This window comes from Chelmon rostratus, chromosome 1 (genome assembly GCF_017976325.1).
Source record: "Chelmon rostratus isolate fCheRos1 chromosome 1, fCheRos1.pri, whole genome shotgun sequence".
Taxonomy (NCBI): domain Eukaryota; kingdom Metazoa; phylum Chordata; class Actinopteri; order Chaetodontiformes; family Chaetodontidae; genus Chelmon; species Chelmon rostratus.
The window spans coordinates 24,527,572-24,550,340 of NC_055658.1; the positions used below are offsets into that span (position 1 = coordinate 24,527,572).

At 42.9% G+C, this 22,769-nt stretch overlaps 2 protein-coding genes across 3 annotated transcripts; one reads left to right on the plus strand and one right to left on the minus strand.

Moving 5' to 3' along the window:
- Positions 1-2,384: 2,384 nt before the first annotated feature.
- On the minus strand, positions 2,385-9,063 carry rs1a (retinoschisin 1a). 2 transcript variants are annotated; one of them, XM_041941182.1, is made up of 7 exons: positions 9,002-9,063; positions 8,846-8,908; positions 8,414-8,439; positions 7,987-8,113; positions 5,657-5,798; positions 4,187-4,382; positions 2,385-3,855 (listed from the first exon to the last, which is right to left on the minus strand). In XM_041941182.1, the coding sequence occupies exons 2-7, from the start codon at positions 8,898-8,900 to the stop codon at positions 3,703-3,705; spliced, it is 699 nt and encodes a 232-aa protein (XP_041797116.1). In that variant the 5' UTR covers positions 8,901-8,908; positions 9,002-9,063; the 3' UTR covers positions 2,385-3,702. The 2 variants fall into 2 exon arrangements, with proteins under 2 accessions (XP_041797116.1, XP_041797107.1); XM_041941173.1 differs by lacking the exon at positions 9,002-9,063 and having other exon boundaries at positions 8,846-8,933.
- A 4,192-nt stretch (positions 9,064-13,255) lies between these two features.
- ppef1 (protein phosphatase, EF-hand calcium binding domain 1) lies at positions 13,256-21,568 on the plus strand. The gene is made up of 18 exons (XM_041940436.1): positions 13,256-13,310; positions 14,178-14,210; positions 14,376-14,503; positions 14,586-14,646; positions 16,517-16,680; positions 16,778-16,892; positions 17,401-17,447; positions 17,636-17,802; positions 17,890-17,926; positions 18,064-18,213; positions 18,956-19,107; positions 19,213-19,456; positions 19,556-19,741; positions 19,829-19,971; positions 20,244-20,350; positions 20,444-20,607; positions 21,148-21,232; positions 21,342-21,568. Exons 1-18 carry the CDS (start codon positions 13,256-13,258, stop codon positions 21,566-21,568), a joined length of 2,265 nt encoding a protein of 754 aa, XP_041796370.1.
- The last annotated feature ends 1,201 nt before the right edge of the window (positions 21,569-22,769 follow it).

The following is a 22,769-nucleotide window of genomic DNA, read 5'->3' on the forward strand; positions in this document are numbered from 1 at the left end:
AAGCCCCATTTTCAGTCCCTCAGTTCATTTATCAGTGGCAACAGCTTTTCAGCCTCATGCTGCCATGTTGGTTTTGTCTACAGCCTTAACAGCAAGTAACGGGCATCAAGAGGTTGGTGCCCACCGGCGGTGAAACTTTCGCCTCCTGGAATGAGGTCTGACTAACTCAAATACAACATCTAAGTGTTCAAGATAGAAGAAGAGCACTCTGCAAAAAGGCATACCTCACCTACAACCTTTAAGATCTTAAAGTTTGAGTCTGGTTGTGTTTTCTATATTCTTATTGGTTACAAATCCCATAAAAAGACCAAAACCAGTGATGAATGATCCTGCAAACAAGTGCTGTTTGTGTTACCAAAACATTAGTGAGCACCGCGGGGTGACATGTTCCTTCATTACCATGAACATGGGCTCTGTTGTTGATTTTGAATCACACATATGCCACCCTGCTGCTGTTAATGCTTACTTTAAAACCAAATGTGTATCAATCCGCAGCTGAAAATAGTCCCCGACGAATGCACTAAAAAGCTACTCCTGTCTGAGTAGCGTTTGGTAAAACTGCATTTGTTTTCAGGGATGATTTGGTAATTTTCCAAAAGTAAACTAAAAAATTTGCCAATCGTTTTTAAAGACTTACACCTTCAGTAACCTTCAGAAACAAATGGTGCTGCGGCCACTGACAGGCTGTGGAAGTCAGAAAATACTGAGATGGACTAATCCAAGTGTTCAGACTAACAGTAGGCCTGCATGAAAAAACGCAGCCCTCTCATTCACTACAGTGAGGCCAGGTCAGAGATGTAGCGGGGGTGCCAATGCAGGTCTAAGGCAAAACAATGCACGATCATTGCAGCGTCACTCAGATAGATAATGGCGCACATTAGTGGTACATCACTTGCTGTCTATAACATGAACTCTATATTTCTTCAGTTTGCCATCTCACAACTGGCATGAGGATAGAAAAAGTAATTGTCTCAAACTGCTGTGCAGTGTTTTGGTATGTAATAAGCCTTGAAACGCTTTAATCTCAAGTCCTACGGCTGTCTGAAGCCCCGTCAGGTCTGTCCGCTAACACATCTCTGGTTTTGTACTTTTCATGGGGTTTGATGACAATAAGGAAGACATGGACTAACACCAGACTCATCCTTTAATGTGTGTGTTTACATTTTTCTGTGTGCATTATAAAAGCTTGTGTTTTTGGAAATGCCTTTTGTAGATCTTGGAATTTGGTTTTCCTACTTTATTCGCATTGCAGCTTTTATTTTTAATATCAACAGTCATGATCAGGGATGATTTTACCTAACTAGGTTACTCATGAAAGCATTTACCTGTTGTCTACTGACCTGTGGATGATAAAAAAAACCTGAGTTGTATAGAATAATACACTATTTGTGGCCTAGGCAAAATATAGCATAGCTTTCCTTCCAGTCTTACTGTTATCCAGCATTCTCTCCTCTTCTTCTGTGGTTTTAAAGCTTAAAGCTTTTATATCACAGAAGGAGGGATCGAAGGAAAGAGGGATGGATGCTTTTGTGCAAAACACAAGACATCTGTGGACTAATGAGAGAGTTTAGTTTTGGAGAATTTTGTGTTTGTTTCTCATCTGTCGAGAGGATGAAATTACAAAAGCATAAAAAAGAGAAAAAAACAAATGAACCAATTGACTACATGGCTGATTGAAAGCAATAACATTCAGAAGGAGACTCAGACAGATGCAGACTGTACTAGCTAAATAGGAGGCGAGATAAATTGGACCCAAATATAGCACAGAGAAGGACTTCCAGTAGGAGACTGTGATTAAAGCAAGTGTCCACATGTAATCAAGACATTGCTCTGCAATACATTTTTTATTTTCAACTTTGTCCTTGAACATGACCCGGGGAAGGTAAAATTACCCTGTGTTGTGTATTATGGAAAATCCTGATTGCTCATGATTGTAAATGACTGCTAACGTGGGTTTGTCAATATCATTAATGGGACAGAGTGATGACAACGCTTGCCTTGCCAGTGACCCGAAGCCTTATATTAGCTTACTGATTCAACACTTCAGATGGAAATGGATGCTTCAACCCCCAGTAAGTCACACACACCGAGAACTGAGATGAGGAGGATATTTTTGTTCACTAATATGAATGTGTTTCCTGAAACATCAGTTGTTTTTTCATTAAGCTGTTTCCCCACTTCTTACAGGGTGTACATAGAAATAATAGAGTGTATCTATACTGACCATTCTACTTTAAAAATGATAGGGTCTCATAATAAAAGCCAACTGTACATTTTTGAATGGCTCATACATTTTGTTTCGTAGTACAGACACAACATGAGAACAGAAATGATACAAGTTTTTATTTAATCAAGGAAATAGTTTAAAGATACAATAAAGAACACAGTCAGAGTAATAAAAACCCTGCAATGCGTTCCCAAAGCACCATGGGAAATTTAATTGAAATGTTACAGAAAAAAATAAATAAAATCAGGAGTTAACCACAATACAAAACCACATCTGAATATTAGTGAATTTTTTCATCCGCTAATCTATATATAGCATTGAAGAGTGATATTTTCTTAAAAAGTGCCTGAGATAAAATTGTTTACAAACAAAAAAAGAGAGCAGGAAGTGAAATCGCACACATATTTAAAGAAAAGTGAAATTATTCCACATTTTTCTTATTATCAGCAAATCTCATGAAAAGGTGAAGATGTCAGCTCTTTTTTCAATATTTCCTGGCTTCTTTGTCCTGCCTGCCTTAAAATCATTTTTTCACAAAGAAGATTAAAATCTTTTTAAAACAGGGCCAGAATGAAATACTTTTATATTTTGAAAAAGCTGGGGCACTGTCTCATTTAGCAACCATTACTCAAACAGGAGTAAATAATGCATTTGTTTGGGACTATTTTTGGCTGCGGATTAATACACATTCGATCAGGTTTGAGTATTTAGAGCAGCAGGAGGGTGTATATCTGTCAAATTAAACCACAGTGCACATGTTTGTGATACTAAAGGAGCATGTCACTAGTGTGGCTCTTTTAATAAAATCTCTTTTAATAGCTTTTGTTAAGAATAAGATCTATCAGGCTTTGGCCACTCAAACAATGCTTGTTGGTAGGATCGATTCTTTGTTGGTTTTCGGTCTTTTCATGGGATTTGTTGACAGAAGGATATAAAATGTGAAATTTCACCAGCCTTTAAGGAAGATAAGGAGATACTGACTGAGAGGTGCAGAACTGTAAATGCCCTGTTTGCCATTAAATATCAGGAGAAGAAGACGTCATTTCATAGACCTGTTGCAGAGGGCTGATGGTGGATACAACCTCCATAGCAACGCTGCCTCTCGCTCTTGATGCCTAATTATTGCTTTGAATTTATGCCATTTCATTGCAAATGGAACAATCTATTGAGAATTCACCAAATTAAAGCCCCCAGTGTGAGACTGCTTTAACACAGACAATGGAGAGTGGAGAGAATGAAAGCTCATTGAGCATATCAAACAAATGTTTTAATGACATCGCATAAGTCAAACTGTTTGCTTGTTTGTGTTTAGGAAAAGGCCGTAAACAGGATATCTCGTCTCAGCTTGTGGTTTTATACATGTAGCTGCAGGGGGCCAAAGCTGTGGATTTAATAACGGACCACGCGCTCTAACGGCGGGGCTTTAGGTGGAGATGTTTTTGGGACGAGGCTTCGGGGACGGCGGGAGGAGAGGTTCAGATGCATTTGTTCATGCAGAGCAGCAGCTCCATGCGCAGGGCGATGCGCGTGTGCCATCCGAGGGGGATGATGCGGATGTAGCGCGCCACGATGGGTGGCCGCAGGAGGTTCTGCACGGAAGAGGAGCGGTCAGAGTTTCCGTAAAACACCTGAGGAGAAAGGATTGAAAGGGGAGAACGGATTAGTTGAGACGGAGTGAATAAACTGCTACTTCTGCTACTACTGCTAATGGTTACGATAATGATTATAATGTGTTTGGGCTGCAGCAAACAATTGTTATCATTTTTCAAATAATCAACCGTAAAATGTTAAGGTGACATGTTCAAATTGTTTGTTTTGTCAGAACAACCAAAATAGATTTGATCACATTGATATGTAGTAAATAAAAGCTGTTTTTTTTCTCACTTCTGAGAAGCTTGAATCAGCATGTTTTGCTTGAAAAATGACCCAAACGACTATTCAGTGCTTGGTTGGACTGACCCTGTTGTTTCCAGTCTGGTCTTTGTAATAGATCCAGTTGAGCTTGTCGTCCGTGCGGTACTGGACGCTGTACTTGGTGACCCACTCATCAGCGTCACAGCGGCCTTGCGTGAGGATCCCTGACACCACCTGCACCTCCCTCAGGTCAATCTGCAGCCACTGAGAGTTGTCCTGGAACTTAGACAGCCAGGCACACCTGGAGCAGGAACACAAACACTGAATATGAAGCAGCAGTTGGGCTGGTTTACAACATGTTCACACGCGGACGATGCTTCAGACAACAGAGATTTGCTAATTAAAAATACATAACCAGAGCAGGTTAAAGGCCTTTTTCTCACCATCCACAAAAACAAGAGTCTGAAAAAAAGCAGCCTAATGAAACTCAATCGGCATCAGTTTTATTGCTGTCACATCCTGCTGTCACATGTCAAAATGTCTGCTGGGAAAATTACCTGCTGCTTTACCACATAACTGCAACATCCACAGATCAGCCTGGGACCTTTGTTGCATGTCATTTTATGCCAATTTTAGGTATTTGACAGTTTTGATACATTTCAGTCTGTACTCAGAAAGTATTACAGCTTATATCGAGCATTTTGTTCCATTTTACTTCACCCAGCTCTCCCCACAAGGCTTGATAGCAGTAGATTTAAGTATTTCTTAAAGAAAGAAATTGTACTTTAAAATCATATTGATTATCATTTAAATCCTATGATCCCTCTTTTCATATATCTACTGTAGAGGCTTTAACTCTGATCATTATTATTTTCCTCTTTTTTCTCCTTTTTTTTCTTCTTTTACGGGGTTGACATTTCTCTTTGTGGATTTTTTCCCCCTTTAAGAGTAACCAGCATGGCTGGGTGTGTTCAGACGTACTCTCGGTTGCACCTGTAACCACCGGGGGCGCGTTCATCCCTCACAAAACGTAGCAAAATATTCACTTACACAGAAACTGTGTTGGTGTGTTGAACACCATGGTGTAATGCACCTCCGACAGCAAAATGATGCTCACTGTTCTCAGACTGAACATGCCCCTGTGCATCACTGCAGGCAGGTGAGAAGCTAAATTAAGAATTGAGGTTCAGTTCCCAGCCTGGTGCACAACACAAGTTCATTGTGTGACTTGTGGTGTGTGGTTTCAAAATATTGGAGGGGAAAAAAACAGAAAGCCTTCAATACTGTGAATAACAGCTCTTCAGAGTCAGCAGTTTCATGTAGCATATACATACATTCTTACACTGCCCGTCTTATTTATATTTCACAGCAAGAACATACTGCATGCCAACCTTTCCAAATGCACCGTATGTAATGAGAGACGGGTTACATTTTTCCATTTCATTGCATCCAGCACTGTTCCTCACAGATGGCAGGTGCCCAGACGTTTGTTTATTAGGGTCGTCTCGCAGAGACAGTGCAAAAGTTTTGTCTACTCTCTGGAAATATTAAGTCTGCGTGTTGGCCTGTACCCACCCAAAGCCCTGACTGTTTAGCCGGGCCTTGCTCGGGAGCCATGAGGAGAACCAGCCGGTGTACTGGTCCAGGTTGGAGCAGGTGATCTGGTCTGCACTCACTGATCCGGCCTCGAAGCCCAAAGGCTTGTGGTACGGACACTCTGCAGGAGGATCAGAGACAAAGTGACAACAGAGGTTTTGATTAAAATCTGTTTTGTAACCTCAGCTAATAACAGTGTTTTTCACTTAAAGATCTCCTGGCTCCGTGGATTTCAAGGTCACGCCCCCAACAGAGAAGAACACAAACACATCTGCCAGCAGCGAAGCAGTAAAACACTGAAATGTGACCAGCAAATGATCATCGCTAAGCCTGTCCTACGGAAGGTGCTTAATTCTTCATCTGTCTATCCTTTCCTCTCTCTCAATCCTCACCCCTGCCGACTCCCGTCCTCACATCCTCCCGCTCCCAAAGCCCCCGCCGTGAGCAGCCCCAGTATGACCCATATCCCATCCTAAAAGCCTGCAGTTTAATTCTCCACGGTGAGAGATCAGCGATGTCCATTAGGGCGGCAGGCGGACAGATGGCCGTGTTCTACTCTCCGCAGCTTTAGCTCTGTGTTGCTTCCATGTTTTGATCTGATCACTTTCCACTAATATCACATGAGAGCGAGACCTTTGTTGACGTATACATTATAAGACTATGAATGGGAGTAACGATAGAGCTGCACACGAGTGAGGTTTTTTCCCCCTAAAGTTTCAGGAAAACGTCAGCCGTGGAAACACGGAGCAGAAACCTGCTGCGCTTCTGTTTACTACTGGTTTAAGCCTATCTGGCACAGGGTCACATCCTGTCTAATCCCAGTATTACAATGCATACAGCAGCAGCAGCAGCGCCTGTGTGAGTCAGGAGATAAGTGTTTACATAACAACAGTGCGAGTGACTCCGTAGTCCTCCCAAATGTATTTCACGACTAAAATAAAACCTACTCAGATTGCTGAATTAATGGGAAAACAGATAGTTGAGACACGAGGAGCTGAGGTCTGACGTTGGGCAGGAAATCCTGTCTCGCTCGTCATCTATCATCACCAGGTCCATGTCGGGGTAATTGCTGGTTTCTGTGATTGTGCGATTGGCAGAGTCTATCAAGAACCCCATAATCTGAGCATCGTGTTCAGAGATAATGATTGTCTGCTGAACTTCTTTCTCTTGTCCGTCACCGGTTGCCATGTGATTTGTGGCTCAGTTGACACACATTCACAGAGGAAAACCCTTTCACTGAAAATCACCTCTGCCTTCTTCCTCTCCTCAAGCTTGACACGATTCAAGCCTGATCTTTCTATCTCAGGCACAATGAGACTCCCGTCAGTCCTTTTCTTTCAGTTTGTGCCTCAAAAACAGATCCCACTGCAAGAGAATTGGTGGAAAGTTAAACCCCAGGCCAAGTCCTGAACATTCTGGAGGAATAAACTCAGCACCAATAATCTGAGAGCAGTAAGATTGTTATTAATCTAGATTTTTGTTTAAATGAAACATAAACTTTTCAAAAAAGAAATCTTTCACATGAATCCCATCATTTTCTATATATGGGTCTATATTGTGTGTAGACCACCACCATTATTGAAAAACTACATGCAGAGGACTGTGCAACCTTGGCGCAAGTGTTTCTGTTCCTTTTCCTCTCCATCTGCATTATCTTCTCTGAGGATGTCCAGTGGAGCATGTCCACCCTGTGGTGTCAAATCTGGAGTCTAATGCACTCATGCATGTGCATGTACATATAGAGAATCTCCTTCTCTATCCCGCTCACACACACATTACAGCTCTCTGTCCATCCGCGATGTGGTGCTTAAAAGATTTGTTGATTGATCAACGAGGCAATCGATGGGAATTTAACCAGCGACCAGTTTGATGGTAAATTATCTAAATCAGTTTTTAAGCAAAATGCCCAAAAGTCAGTGGTTTCAGCCTCTCATATATGAGAGATAATAAAAACAATAATTAGTTGCAGACCTACTGTGTTCTGTAGCCTCTCAGTTCATCAGCTCATAGCTTTTGCATGTTAATTTTCTGAATCTAACACTACCATCACAAATCACTTCTTGCTACAAATTGTACTATTAGTTTAATGATTCAGTTAAATCAACATAATCAACAAAATGCTCTCAATTAGTAGGTCAAAGAGTGGCAACAAAAACCAGTGTGACAAAACATCCGTTTGAGATTCAAGGGCACTAAATAGAAACGACTGGGTCTATTTTTAAGGAAGTCACATATTACTGGCCCAAAAAACAAACAGCTTTGGGTTTTTTTTTGACAGAGAGGAATGTATTTGATGGGTTTTACTGCACCTGGCATGCAGTCCACTCCTCGCACCATGGAAGAGCCGGTCCCGATGGAGGAAAACTCAGTCGGGGATTCTCCTCCGTCACAGTCACATTTGCAAGACCTGCTGGTCCACGCCTCGGACACCCCAGCCTCATAAAAACACACACACAAACAATATTTAATAGACCCAAAAAGTATCATCAATACCAAAGATATCAATACTGTTTTTCCAAATACAGCCGGTTTGCAAAAACAAAACATTTCACAGGAATACGAAGGGTGACTGAAAAGACAATGATGTAGAGACTGAAGCTCCTAATATGTGTGTTTTTTCAGTGGAAATCATTTGACATTGACTAATATCAATTGGAGAGAGAAAGCTGAACCCCAGGCTGAGATGTCTCTGGTGAGGCTGATCTAAAAACGTTTAAGAAAAACCTCTCTTCGTACCTCTTGAGCATGAATGCTGACAACCACTGTTCGGGCAGATGGACAGTAAAACAAAATAAATGCCAGCCGGCCGACGAAGCACAGAGGAGAGAAAAAGACTGTTAGGAAACAGCAGACACCCATTGTAGCAAACAAAATCTGTGCATCATTCTGTCGGTTTAACCGTGTTAGGAAGGTAAACACAACACAGACACTGAGCATCAAGTTTGATGTCACCCGAGAAAAACCTGCATGATAATCTCGAGGATTACTGAGAAAATCTGATATGTTTGTCAAATTCCCAGTTAGGAATCAGTTTGTCCTTTGAGATCAAGGTTTCAGAGGTTGTCTTCGATATGTTGTCCAGGTTGAGGTGACTCCAAAGATTTACAATTCTAAATCACACAGATTTTTGGGATGACAAGGCCCAGAGTGTAAAGAGTGGAATCGTACCGTTCGCTCCCAGGAGAAGCAGGGCCAGCAGGAAACGCTGCGCGTTGAGAGCCATCTTCCAACCTGCTCCAAACCAGACCAGACCGACTGAGCAACCAAGACAGCAGTGATAGAGAGGCTGGATTACAATAATCCACAGGACGCTAATGGCCTTACCTAATGCCGTCCTTATCTGACAAAGCCCCTCCTACAGCTGTTCACCCACCGCCATCAGCGACCACCGGCACTCATTCTGGATATGACTGCACAGTCACAGGGGTCAAGTCAAAAACCCTGCAGAAAAAACTAAAGCCAGTGTGGTCAATCGGTTATGAGACAGATCTGGGTTGTGTGCATGTGCATCATTCGTGTGTGTGTGTGTGTGTGTGTGTGTGTGAAAGAGAGAGAGAGAGAAGAGGATGGAGGGTGGTGATGGCTTATGCTGGGCCTTGTGATCCATATAATTGACCATAAGGTCTACTTTTCGGTGAATTTATGGCTTGTCTCGTGTTTGCTGCATTTTCTATTTGCATTATCACTTTAATTTAAAAGAAAGAAAGGAAGGAAGGAAGAGAAAATAAACACATTTACATACATTTAGCCAACATTTCATCGACTACACTGCAACACTTTGCTTTGGCTTAACAACAGGAAAAAAAACACGATCAATAATAAGAATGGGTTCTGCTTTGAAATAAAATGTAGAACCCAACTGATAAATGGGCTGAAATCAGTTTTTTATACAGAGGTATATGATAAGATGTGAATGTCCCTCTCAGGACAGACACTCTATTGGTCATAAATCCTCTGTAGCCAAATTTAAAGGATTTTTAATTAGAGAATTTTGCTTTTGTAAGAAAAAGATGAGCTGATATTGCTTTTTAGATTTTATTAAACTCTTAAATATCAATATCACTGTGAGGCTCTGTAATCCAGAAGAAGAATTGATTCATTGGACTGTAGCATTAAGCTCAGACACAATTAAAACAAACGGAAAGAATCTCACAGCTGAAATGTTCTAAATAAACTGTAAAATGAGAGAAAAGGGGCCCAAAAATCTTCAAAAATGAACCCAAAATTTTTCTCCTCTATGAGTTTGTGCCTCTGGTGATAAGAAACGTAGTGAGTGGTGAAGGAAAAGCCTAAATGCGAGACGTTTTTCACTCCAGAAGAAGAAAATGCATTCAGTTGCAAGATGCAATCACGATCAGCATCCTACATCTCCCACAATCTCAAGAATAACATCAGGCAAACGTTGTAAACGAGCGAAAAAGTCATCCTTTAATCTCTAACAGCATAATGAAACCATGAACAGGCGCATTAAAGATGCATTAATGTTCCCTCTAGTGCAGAGAACAGCTAGGGAATCGACTCTTGATTTCTTGGACATCCTATCTAGAATTGATTTGTGTGTGTTTTTTCTGAACCACAGCAGATTTACAGGCATGCAGGAGGTGAAATTCTCATATAAACACACTGGAAACTCTCCTGTGTTTATTTGTATCGCAAATAAACACAGGAGAGTGTCGCAAATCATGGAAATGTGGAATCACCTGCGATGTGGAAAACAAAAGTTCCACATCGGAATCCACAACGGTCACTCAAGTCCCTGCTAATATTTGACTGCTGAGGCTAAAGATGTCTGAACTCTCACTGAAGGTTTCAAAACCTGGCGGCTGAAAGTAATTAAGCCCAATTAAAGCAAAGCTGTTTTCAATTTGTGCTCATCAAAACAACGTTTTCACTCCTCCCTCGCTCGCTGTTTTCTGTCCTGCTCTCAGTCCCGGCGGCCTTGAGGAAAAGCTGCTGTAAGTTTACTCAGTTGTGAAGGTGTTTCCTACTGAACTGACAAGGAGAAATGAAAGCTGCGGTACGAGCAACACGCAGGATCCCTTCACAAACGAAGAGGAGGGTTCGAGCTCACTCCACTCTCATCTACAGAGCTCATAAAGAGGTTAGAACTGCAGCAAAGGCAGTAGTGTGTCTGCAGATATGTGGTGTTTAAACCTTTTAAAAGCAGGTCAAAAGTCTTTCAGAGTGGCCTGTGAGGGCTGCAGTACTCAGGTTTTAAACCATTTAAAGACTCCTCTGGTCGTCTCTCCTGCAGGTCGGTCCGGCTGGGATGAGGAGTCCAGACTTCCTGAGCAGTCGGCTCAGTTTTCCCAAACCGGTCCTGCTCAGACTGGTGAGCTCAGAGGCTTCCCGGCTGTCCAAAACCAACCGACTGAGGGCCATCACTCTGCAGGAGGTCAACGCTGCTGTCACACTCCTGCGGCAGAGGATTCGTACGAGAGCTGCTGCGTGACGAGCTGGACTTGAACTATGCAAGAATTTTATTAACTTTATCATTAAAGAGTTTTTAAATTTTAATCTGTTGCCCTTTTTTATACAAGTTTTGCATGGCGATGCAATGTCAGTAACCTCCAGTCACCTCTAGCAGTGTTAGCTGTTTATTTATGGAAGATTGATGGCAAATTATGTGTTCAATAAATTCAAGTTGTACAACTGAAATGTCAAAATTTAGGAAAGTGCAGGAACAGATTTTGTTCAAAGTTTTTGGGTGCAAATTCCTGATCTGGTTCATGCTGGGGTAGGTTTGCTTTCTCGAGCTGCATTTCTCAAATTTTGTGCACTTACAAAGCCATTAAACCAATTTTGGGCCAACGTGCTTCAGGAGGGCACTCTCACTTCCAGGTCCAATCAGGTCTTCAGTCAAAACTGCAGATAACTAAAAATAAGATGATGGGAGTGAGCTGGTTCTTAGGATGAGCAAAAGCAGCCCTACTGCCTCCTTAAATATAAACTGAGAGGTCAGTTGCTCACATCTGTCCTCACTTGCTGTCCAGTTGTTCTGTCCCTCTGATCTCTAGTTTGATATGTCTGGTTCTCCAATAGTTGGGTTGTAAACTAAAAATTCATCTTTAGGCTGTTTAATTACTTTGTCCACTCATGTGGATGTTGTCTTTGGATGTGTAAAGGTCTAAATGACCCTCCAGCTGCTACTAAAATACTTCACATACAGGAAACCAATTTGGCATTAAAATTAGAGTAAAGGTTACCTGAAATTATAAGAATTAATTCTGAGGATCACCGTAAAGCACACCAGCTGTCATGGTTATCCATTAACCTTGTAAATCTAAATACTTGCGGCACAGAGGTGATTAGGACGACTGAACTGACTCATGGAGGAAAACACCTGTAAAATCTGTCGGAGGTGTTTTCGGGTGGAACGGCAGAGAAGGTGGAGCAGCGGAGCTGTGGCTTCAGTCCACCTGGTGCTGCCTCCGCCTCCTGGCTGTGCGCTCCAGTCTCCTCCTGCACCGTCCAGCGCCGCTCCGGAAAACACCTCGACGATGTTTCTACCTTGAACACTCAAACCGTCTCTCAGCAGCCATTTAGAGGACGTGCAACGCGATCACATGGATTGTGTGTCCCATTCATGATTTCCGGATCGAACGGATACAAGCTGCAGGTAGGAACCATGGAAAACACTGAAGACCGACATGCACCGGATGCGTAAAATAAGCACGTCGTTTTAAAAATGCTGCCGTGTGACGATGTAAGAAAGTGATGCGCAACAAGCGGCGTATTCCTCTAGTTTCATTTGTTCCGTGCAGATCCCTGATCAGTGAAGGCAGGGGCTGTTTCAGAGTGTTGGAGCGTGATTAGCAGCCGTTTAGAAGCCCTTTTTATTCTTAATGCTTCCAGGCGTTTGTGTTCTGAGGTGTACAAGCCTGGTTTCCAAGCACATTTGGGTGGAGGTTGGAATAAAGAAGGAAGGAAAACTGCATCGAGCCTTAAGCACCAGTTTGATGTGTTTTGACTTTGTATCTCTTTTGCACAGCTTGATTACATGCATGTTCATATATGAATCACTTGATGAACTCATGGACATCATTTTAATGTTGCCACTGGTAAAGGTAAATATACTGCTGGGTAGCTTGTGGATTTACCCCCTGGGATCAATAAAGTCTGATAATACATCATCATTTATTTGTTGATTTTATTCCGTGCTATAAATCTCAATCTCAAGCAACTTGTTACAAACTTATGAAATGTAGTGGAGTAAGAAATACAAGATTCGCCTCTGAAATTTAGCAGAAAACAGTAAAAGTGCAGGTAACTCAAAACTTTCCACCCGTGTACAAATACTGCAACAGGTGACCCAACACGTGACGTTTTGTTCTGTCTGCCTCTGACTTCCTGAAGAAACCCTCACCCTGCTGCTGTGACGCGGGACTGGACGAGTTTCCAGGACCTCAGAGGAGTGGCGTCCAGGTCCCCGCTGGCTGCTGCACAGTGACAGCAGTGCTGTTCTTGCTTCCTCAGGTGTCATCGCAGCTGTCGCGTGCCACTGGCCAGATGTGACCCACTGCCGCCAGCATGGGAAAAACTGACTGATGTGACCCCGGGACCTCTTTGTTGGTCATCATGGGATGTGGCACCTCCATTGCTACGGAGACGCAAAGGAACAGAGTGGAGACAGGTAATTGTATCACGGTCCCCTCAATCCGTCCGGGGCTGACTCACGTTCTCCTCGTCCTTTCAGTGGGAATATGTTGGGGAACATTTGGACCTCTTACCCCTGAGGAAAGGTGTGAAAAAGCACACTGACTGACATGAGCTGACATGTTGGTCCACCTGGTCGGTGGGTAGATGAGCACAAATAGGCCGTAAGTGTCAGATACTAATTGGAGTGCAAGCTCAGAAATGACTTCCAGTAAATTAAGCTTTTATTCTGAATAATGTAAGTGAATACAGTGCAACTCATCCGTGCATCCTAAAACTAGAGCTCGAACAACTGATATTTTGATAACTGATTAATGATTTCAGTCATTTTTTAAAGAAAAATGTCAAACATTCTCTGTTTGCACCCTCTTCAATTGCAGTCAGGCTGTCCTCTTTTTTTATTGTCTTGCTCTGTTTCTTCTTATCTCATTCATCTCCTCTGTGACGCATTTTGTAGCATCATTTGGGAAGTGCTCCTTTAATAGTGCATTATTAGCAGAGTATTTCAGTGCCACACTGTGCAGTAGGAATCTGACGGTAATTAATTTTTGCAGTAATATATTTTCCTCACACTTGTTGCACACATACCCCAGATGTTTGACAGATGGTGCTTCGCCCCTCTTTGCCGTCTGTCTTCTCTCCTCTCTTTAATGAGTGCTGTTTCTCCTGAAAGCTCTTTTAATTTGCTTAGTTTTTCCAGTCCCACTGTTGCTCATGACCTCCCCTGTGTCTTGTTATCTCTCTCACTGTGTGCGTGCGTGTGCGTGCACATGCGCGTTGCCTTGCACATGATTTTATTCAATTACCAGTTTCTTGTGCTGAATTGTGGTTTTTCTTCTCTCAGATGGCATAGTTAAGACTCCCAGCCCGGCTCTGAGTAAGGCCCCGCTCATCTCTAAAGACCACTCTGTGACATGCGTGATGTGTGCGTGCATCCGTGTGTGTGTGTCTGCCTGTATTTGTCCATGAGCTGTGCATGTGTGACCATGTGAGATGTTTAAACATGCCTCCTTCTAAATGAACAGCTGGTGTTTTGTCATAGCTATGAAGGCAGCTGTATTGATCCAGCGTTGGTACCGGCGCTACATGGCCCGTCTGGAGATGAGGCGCAGGTACACCTGGAACATCTTCCAGTCCATTGAATACGCCGGCGAACAGGACCAGCTACAGGTGACTCTCACCTTCTTCTCGCTAAAAACTCATTTTCAGAGGCGTCACAAAGCTTAAACTTATTTTGTTTTCCGTTCTTCAGCTCTCCAGTTTCTTCAGTTTCATGCTGGACAACTTCACTCACCTGAATGGAAATGGACCAGGTGAGGCGCCAAAATCCTCTCATCTACGCAACATTAGGATTCGATTGTATTATGTGCGTTTCACCGTTTCCATTTTAAAGATGTTACTTTTGCTTTGGAGTAAAATAACATTTTCTAACAGCTCTGCCATATGGATGTGATGTAACACGTTTTCAGTGAGTGCAGGAATTGCGCTTTTATTCTACTTTATTATTCTGCACAGTGTGTGTGAAGCTTTCAGTCCTAACAGCATCCTCAGGTCTACATCTGTGTCTCACACACACTGAAACCTAAATTAGTGAGGTTATTCTGAGCCCTTTTGCCTTTTGTTCATGTCTTTTTTTTAGTGCTTGAACATAATTTTTTAGATTTATTTGATGCTGGTGTGTTATTATGTGAAATGATAAAAGAGGGATGTTTTATATGAGGACATAATGAGAGATGAATCTTTACTAATACATTATTTCAACCAGTTTCTCAGTTATCGGTTGGGGTCAAATGGTTGCTGTTTTGAACGTGCTCTAACACAGGAGGATTATATATAGATGCGTTCTCCATCAGAATTAACACCGGTTTTGTTAGTAATGCCGCTGTACTTTTGTCTAGATTAGAAAACCCATTGCGTATACCCTGTTGCTTAGCAACTACTGTGAATGTGGAGGCCAGTGTGTTGGTGTGTTGCACTGACACAGCTGTGGCTTAAGTATGTATTGACCCACTCATCCAGCTAAAAAGCATAATGCTCCACTGACAAGCTAATCCTTAGGTCAGCCCTTATTGCTGAACATCTACATCCTCTTCATGGGTTTTACATTGAGCCAACATAAGTGGTGCGAATAGGCCAGACTCTGTTGTCTGTGTTTGTTATATACAGCATCTGTGTGTGTGTGTGCGAGTGTGTGACAGAATAGAGGACTTTTAATAGACACTAAGGGGGAAGTAGACAAAGGAGAAATAGGCCCGTAGCTGGATTTCTGTTCATGCCTTGTTTGTTTGCATAAATTAGAGGCTTTCATCAGTTTTCATTAGCATATTGGCGTGGTCTTTTAATGCAACAGCGAGGTCACACACAGCTGGATGTGGGGCTTTGTCAGGCTGTTTATTACAAGGAACTACAAATTAAAATCTGTGCATTGTCAAACCCTGGTGCCTACATAACCCACAACTCAACTGTCAGATGTAAAACCTGAAGTCTTCAGCTCCACCTGACGACGATTCAAGTGACATTATTTGAGGCAGTTTATCAGATCTTTCTGCAGCTGGAGCCACAGAAGGTTTCACACAACTATTTTACACACATGTAGTGAGTGCTCCTCAAGACCTGTACTCAGTCTTTGATGTGAAAGAATGATATAGTTCCCATTTAAAGGCCTGACAAAGATCCATGATGGATCAAAACATTACAAGTTAGTCAGGGAGTATAAAGCTGTGTGATGGTTCTCTCAGTGCTTGAGATACTTGATACCTGGTCATATATATTTGAGAGATTTTGCTGTACTGTTTATTCCAACATCTCTGGTTTTAGGCCATTATGGTAATATTGCAGATCGATGGGCAAGACTGCTTCATGGCAATATTTAATTACCTGAATGCATTTGTGAGGTATTCAGTTTGGATGTTTAACCCAAAACAGCTATTTCTGTCTATCAGTATCAATAGATTATCACAATATATATCTACCTCTATATCCATCTATATATGTACTGCTGCTGTAGAAGATTTAAATTGATACTGCCTGCTGTTAGCATTTCAGTTGTGGGTTTTACAGTGATTCTACGTTTGGAGCAGAACAGATGCTGTACACCACCAAGATAGGATTCCTTGTTTCAGTCATTTCAAAAGGCATCAGTGTGTCAGAGTGAGCTCAGTATGTTCACACTGTGTCCTCCAGACCTGATCTCCCAGCTGCTGGACCCAGTGGTCAACCCCTGGTTAGACAGAGAGACCTGCTATAACTTGATCCCTGTTCCAGAGTCGTACACCGGACCCCGGCTATCGTTCCCTCTCTCCGTCTCTGATACGAACGCTCTCCTCTGTGCGTTTAAGGAGCAGCAGGTACAGGATCTTTGGTCGCTCTCACCCTTCATTTTAATTGTCTGGTTTAGATTTTTAGGTGCTGCTTTTAAGGACTCTTCCCTTTTCTTCCACACAGACTCTGCATGCCAGATATGTTCTGCAGCTGCTTTACGAGACCAAAAAGCTCCTCAAGCAGATGCCCAACATCATCCACTTGTCAACATCCTACACCAAAGAAATCACTATATGTGGTGGGTGACCTTGGCCGCAGTTTCACTTGTTAATTCAAGACTCAAAATCATTTTTCAGCAAACCGTGTGCAAAGGAGAACGAAAGAGTGAAAACGCTTCAGTCTCATTGTATGATTTTCTGCACTGATGCTGCTGATTTAGGACCAGTGTAGTCAGCCACTGGATAAATGAATGACCTGCTAACTGGTTAGGTGATCGCTGATGGTGTAAATGTGTTTTAAAAACAGCTGACTGTATCTTAACGGCAGCGATCCCAGAATGGAGGTCTTGTTTATTTGCACACTGATCAGGCACTTGACTCCTCTTGCACGGCTACCGCCTTCTGCAGATTTGCATCTCATTAAACTCAAGAATACTCATGACTAAACAAAAAAACACACATTGTTTGATGGTTGAGGTGGAGCACTGCACTGTTCTGTGCTCGTGCCATTTAGGAAGTTCTGACACCAGTTAAGCCAGAAATGAGATTCCTATTTCTCCACTGCTGTGATTTTTCCTTTTGGTACAGGTGATCTGCACGGGCGGCTTGACGACTTACTCCTCATATTTTATAAGGTAAAGCTATATTTACGTATAACAGCTTTCTTTAGCGTCATTCAGTATGTATTTTACAGAAAAATGTTTTATTCAGATCTGATTTAAAGAAACAATTTAAACAAGCACATCGAACATAGTTGAAGCATGAACCCAAGACTACGCTTGTGGATAAATTGTCCATTTTATGTCGTGTTGCCGTCGTTCAGAACGGCCTTCCCTCTGCGGAGACGCCATATGTGTTTAATGGGGACTTTGTGGACCGAGGGAAAAAGTCAGTTGAAGTGGTCACGCTCCTGTTCGCCTACCTTCTGCTTTACCCCGACAACATGCACCTGAACCGAGGGAACCATGAAGACCACATAATGAACCTCAGGTGGGTGAGAAGAGGAGTAGAATCATATTCATCTAGGTTCACCACAAACATGACGTAGTAAAGTATGTTTTTACATTGATGTTACAGATATGGGTTCACAAAGGAAGTCATGCAGAAGTACAAGGTACAGTAAAGTCCAGACTCATCATTATTCTGCTTTTATTATGTACAGAGCTCAGCTGCTCATTCTGCAGGTTGTAGCATGTTACTGCTGGCTGAAGCCCCCAGTTGTGAACTTGACTCCTTTTTCGCTGTGTGCAGACCCACGGCCGCGAGATCCTTCAGCTGTTTCAGGATGTTTTCAGCCTTCTGCCCATTGCGACAGTCATTGACGGTAAGATCCTGATCGTTCACGGTGGGATTTCAGACCAGACCGACCTGGACTACCTCAGCACCATAGAGAGGCACAAGGTCAGTAAACAAGCAGCCGATCTTCATCCTCCACCCAGACTCTCTTGATTTTGGCCACTAGAGGCCCGGACAAACAATTAACAGTTAACCTGACTGTGTTCAACTGGTCTGTGTTAATCTAATTTAAAATTAAATTGGAAATATGTTCACAATATAAACTGACATCTTAGGGATTCAAGGTGAGTCCTACTTTCTGTCAAAATCTAGTTTCAGCACCTCTGTTATATCAGACTCAACACCTAAATGACTTGTATCTAATCAAATCAGAGACTGGGAGGAACAGGAGGTTAATAGAGGCCCACCAGCTCAGTTTTGCTCCAGAGACCCTTAGCAGGTCATTTTGGCCCTGCTCTGTTTGGTTGGCTGGGTATCATACACTGGCTTTCTCTGAGCTTTTGTGCTAATGTGAAGCTCAGACTGAAGTACCATACATCTCATTTGCAGTCAAAAAACAAGGTTGTGTAGCAAAGTTTAGTGAATATTCTGTGATTTTAGCACCAGTAGAAACACTTACTGTACATTACAGCTATTTGATTCAGTGTTAATATCAAAAATATAATTAATGCAGGTTTTAAGAAGCAGGTCCAAGCTAAATACGTCAGTACACTTGATTTTTGTCTTCCTTTCTCTGCTCTTTATTCTTTATTTGGATCCCCATTAGCTGCCACAGAGGCAGAAGCTTCTCTTCCAGGGGTCCACGTAGGATATAAACCTCGACATATAAGACGTGTGACTCTTCCAGGTGAAATCTGCACTGAGGTTTCCCAGACGCAGTTTGGAGCAGCTGGACCTCGGTCAGTCCAGCAGACAGATGAAAAGGATGAGATCGAGCGACGGCTCTCGCCCCAGCAGCAGTCGCAGCTTCAGCAAGAACCAAACAACCCAGAACCAGAGGTCTGACAGCAGCACACAGACGCTCACAGATGTGTGTTGTTATTCTGTCACTGTACAATAAGCCTTCTTATTTACAGACCCTCTCTTCTACCCCTTTTTCTGTAGAAAGAGGCGATGCAGGCTCACCCGACAAGACAGCAACGTCTCCACTTCCTCCTCCTCGTCCTCATCGTCCTCGTCTTCCTCTTCTCTCTGCTCTCCCCGAACTCTGTCCTGCCTCACGCCTCGTGCGTGCCCGTCTTCTCCAAGCATGCCTCACAATATCAATGTCGTCCAAGTGCCTTTCCTGGACTCCCTGTCCTCTGTTCCCCCTCCTTCACCTCCACAACATGAACGGGAATGGAAACAGGTCAGATGTGTGGATTCGCTGGAAAAGAAATTAACATGGTTCAGCTCTGCCCTGCTGTTGTGTGATGAGCAGTTTTTTCTGCTTTCCGCTCTCCTGCAGATAGTGGATATATTGTGGAGTGACCCTAAAACCCAAGAGGGCTGCAGTCCCAACACATTCAGAGGTGGAGGCTGCTACTTCGGCCCGGACGTCACCCGCAGACTGCTGCTCCAACACGGACTCCAGCTCCTCATCAGGTCCCATGAGTGCAAACAGGAGGGATATGAGCTGTGTCACGGTGGACAGGTAGACGGGATCCAAATGAATCCACGCTGGCCAAAAAGTCTAAACACGTTTGAGTCTGGAGGAATAATTGTGCGCGTGTTTGTTTAGGTGATCACCATTTTCTCAGCGTCGAACTATTACGAGGAGGGAAGCAACCGTGGAGCGTACATCAAAGTGGGCAGAGAACTGGTTCCCCGCTTCTACCAGTACCAAGTCAGCCGCACAACACGCAAGCTCACCCTGACTCAGAGGTACATGTATGCAATGCAGCAGAATACCCACAGCTGGGCGTGGCAGTACTGAAATGATTAGTTAACTGATGGATTTTGTTCTTTGAAAGACAACTAAATGGCAAAAGTTTTGATAATTGGTTTAAGTTGATCATTGTGATGGCCATTTTCACTATTTTATGACACTTTATAGACTGAATGATTAAAGATGATTCAAATAAATAATTGACAGATATAATGACAATAGAAGCTCAGTCTTAGTGAATGACCTGTGTTTGCATGTGTGTCTGCAGAGTGCGAGCTGCTGAAGGCACCGCTCTCAGGGCCCTGAAGGAGAAGCTGTTTACCCATCGTTCTGAGCTGATGTCGGGCTTCCAGCAGTACGACCAGTACAACACTGGTGCACCTTTCTCACTCCGTTTGCCTCACTTACAGCATGTGTTCACCCAGGCTGACATGTGTAGTTATTATATGTAAGCATATCTTTTTTCAGGTTGTGTGTCAGTCAGTGAATGGGCTCAGGTGTTGGAGTCTGTACTGAGGCTGGAGCTGCCCTGGAGGACACTGCGTCTGCACTTAGCCCGTCTGGCACCAGATGGCAGTGTGGAGTATCAGTCCTGCTTTGAGGATATGGAACCAGGGATTCCTCTGTCTCAGGTTTACTTTAATCATTCTTTCTTAATAATTATTAAAATAATATAATAATTATTTCTTTTTCTTTTTTCCAGGAACTTTTAAGTGTCATGATGACATTTGTTGATTTTTATTTTTATTTTATTTTTATTTTTATCAACACAATGATGCATTGATGTAGTTTAAACTCAACTATATCCAAGAATCCACAAACAGTGTGCAAAAAGTCTTTCTAAATGGGTCAGTAATGAAAAGAAGGTTTCTGAATGCAGAATGAAAGAGTATTTAATATGCAATATGTGCACATATTTAAGCAGTTCATTTACTCTGCCAAGCTTCAAACACCTTGCAATACTGCTGCGTTATGCTGCTTAATTCATGTAGTTTAAACTAAAGACTTAAACACAATTCTTCTTTTGAATCGAGTATTTTACTGCTGATACTTGTAAGGGAAAATTTTTCTCTGTACTTTTTAGGATTATAATACTTATTCTACGACTGTCATTGAACACATGTTGCCCTGTGTAGTAGTCTACCGTTTGTTTTCCTCTTTTCTCCTTTCAGGTCACTCCAAACTTGGCTGAAACTCTGTTCAGATACAGGACAGACATTGAGATAATATTCAACATTATAGACAAAGACCATTCAGGTAAAAAAAAAGAAAAAAAAGTACTGAATCTCTTTAACGATTTGTTAATAATTCAAAATGTGTTCCATAAAATTCAGTAACGGGGGTGTATGTATGTTGTAATGTTCAGGTCTGATCTCTATTGAGGAGTTTCGTCACACCTGGCGTCTCTTCAGCGCCCACCTGGGCGTTGATATTGACGACAGAGCCATCGATGACCTGGCCCGAAGTATCGACTTCAACAAGGATGGCAGTATAGACTTCACTGAGTTTCTGGAGGCCTTCAGAGTGGTACACAAACTAGACAACAAGGATCAACAAGTCAACGGAAAGATGGATGGAGAGAAGTATTCTTGAAGGAAACAATCTAAATACTAAATTGTGGAAGTCCTGCATGATCAGCAGACAAACTAGCGGAGGAAGGAAAGTTGGAAAGCAGGGAAAATATGGAATAATTTAGAATTTCTAAAATTGTTAAGGGAAAAATGGACATTTAAAAGCTTGAACACCATCCATCCATCAATCTTCTTCTGCTTATCCGGGGCTGAGTTGTGGGGGCAGCAGTCTAAGCAGGGATGCCCAGACTTCCTGGGGGGATCCCGAGGCATTCCCAGACCATAATCCCTCCAGCGTGTCCTGGGTCCCCGGGGACTCTTCCCGGTGGGGCATGCCCAGAACACCCTCCCAGGAAGTTGTACAGGAGGCATCCGATAAAGATGCCTGAGCCACCTCAGCTGGCCCCTCTCGAGCTCCTCCCGAGTGACAGAGCTCCTCACCCTATCTCTAAGGGAGCGCCCCGCCACCCTGCATTGGAAACTCATTTCAGCCGCTTGTATCCGGGATCTCGTTCTGTCGGTCATGACCCAAAGTTCATGACCATAGGTGAGGGTAGGAACGTAGATTGACTGGTAAATCCAGAGCTTTGCTTTTTGGCTCAACTCCTTCTTCACCACAACAGACTGGTACAACGACTAAATTACTGCAGTCGCCTGCAAGCCCCAACCCAGGCCTGGCTCCAGGGTGGGGCCACGGAAACGCCAGTCCGGGTGATGTAGACTTCCTTGTTGTTTTTTACATCACTGGGGACTCTGGAACCGCTCTTAGTCTGACCTGTCACCTTGGACCTGTTTGCCCCTGCCAGGGGCAATAAGCCCCAGACAACATAGCTCCTAGGATCATTCGAGTACTCAAACCCCTCCACCACAATAAGGTGGCAGTTCAAACAGGGGATGCTTGAACACTAAAAAACTAAACACAAAAAATAGCAGCAATTTTTTGATGTACAATTGGCGTGAAACTTTGTACGGACATTCATGTTATCCAGTGGATGAATCTGTAAGACCCTGGTGATGCATTTATACAGCACCTTTATCACAATTACTACTCAGTTTGCCTCTCATTCACCCATGAGACACACACACAGACACACAAACACACACCCCAATGGCAGCAAGCATGCAAGGTGCTGATCTGACCATAGGAAGCAATTTTGGGGTTCAGGACACTTGGACATGTGGTCACAAGGAGCTGCCAATCCTGTGATGAGTGGACGACCCAA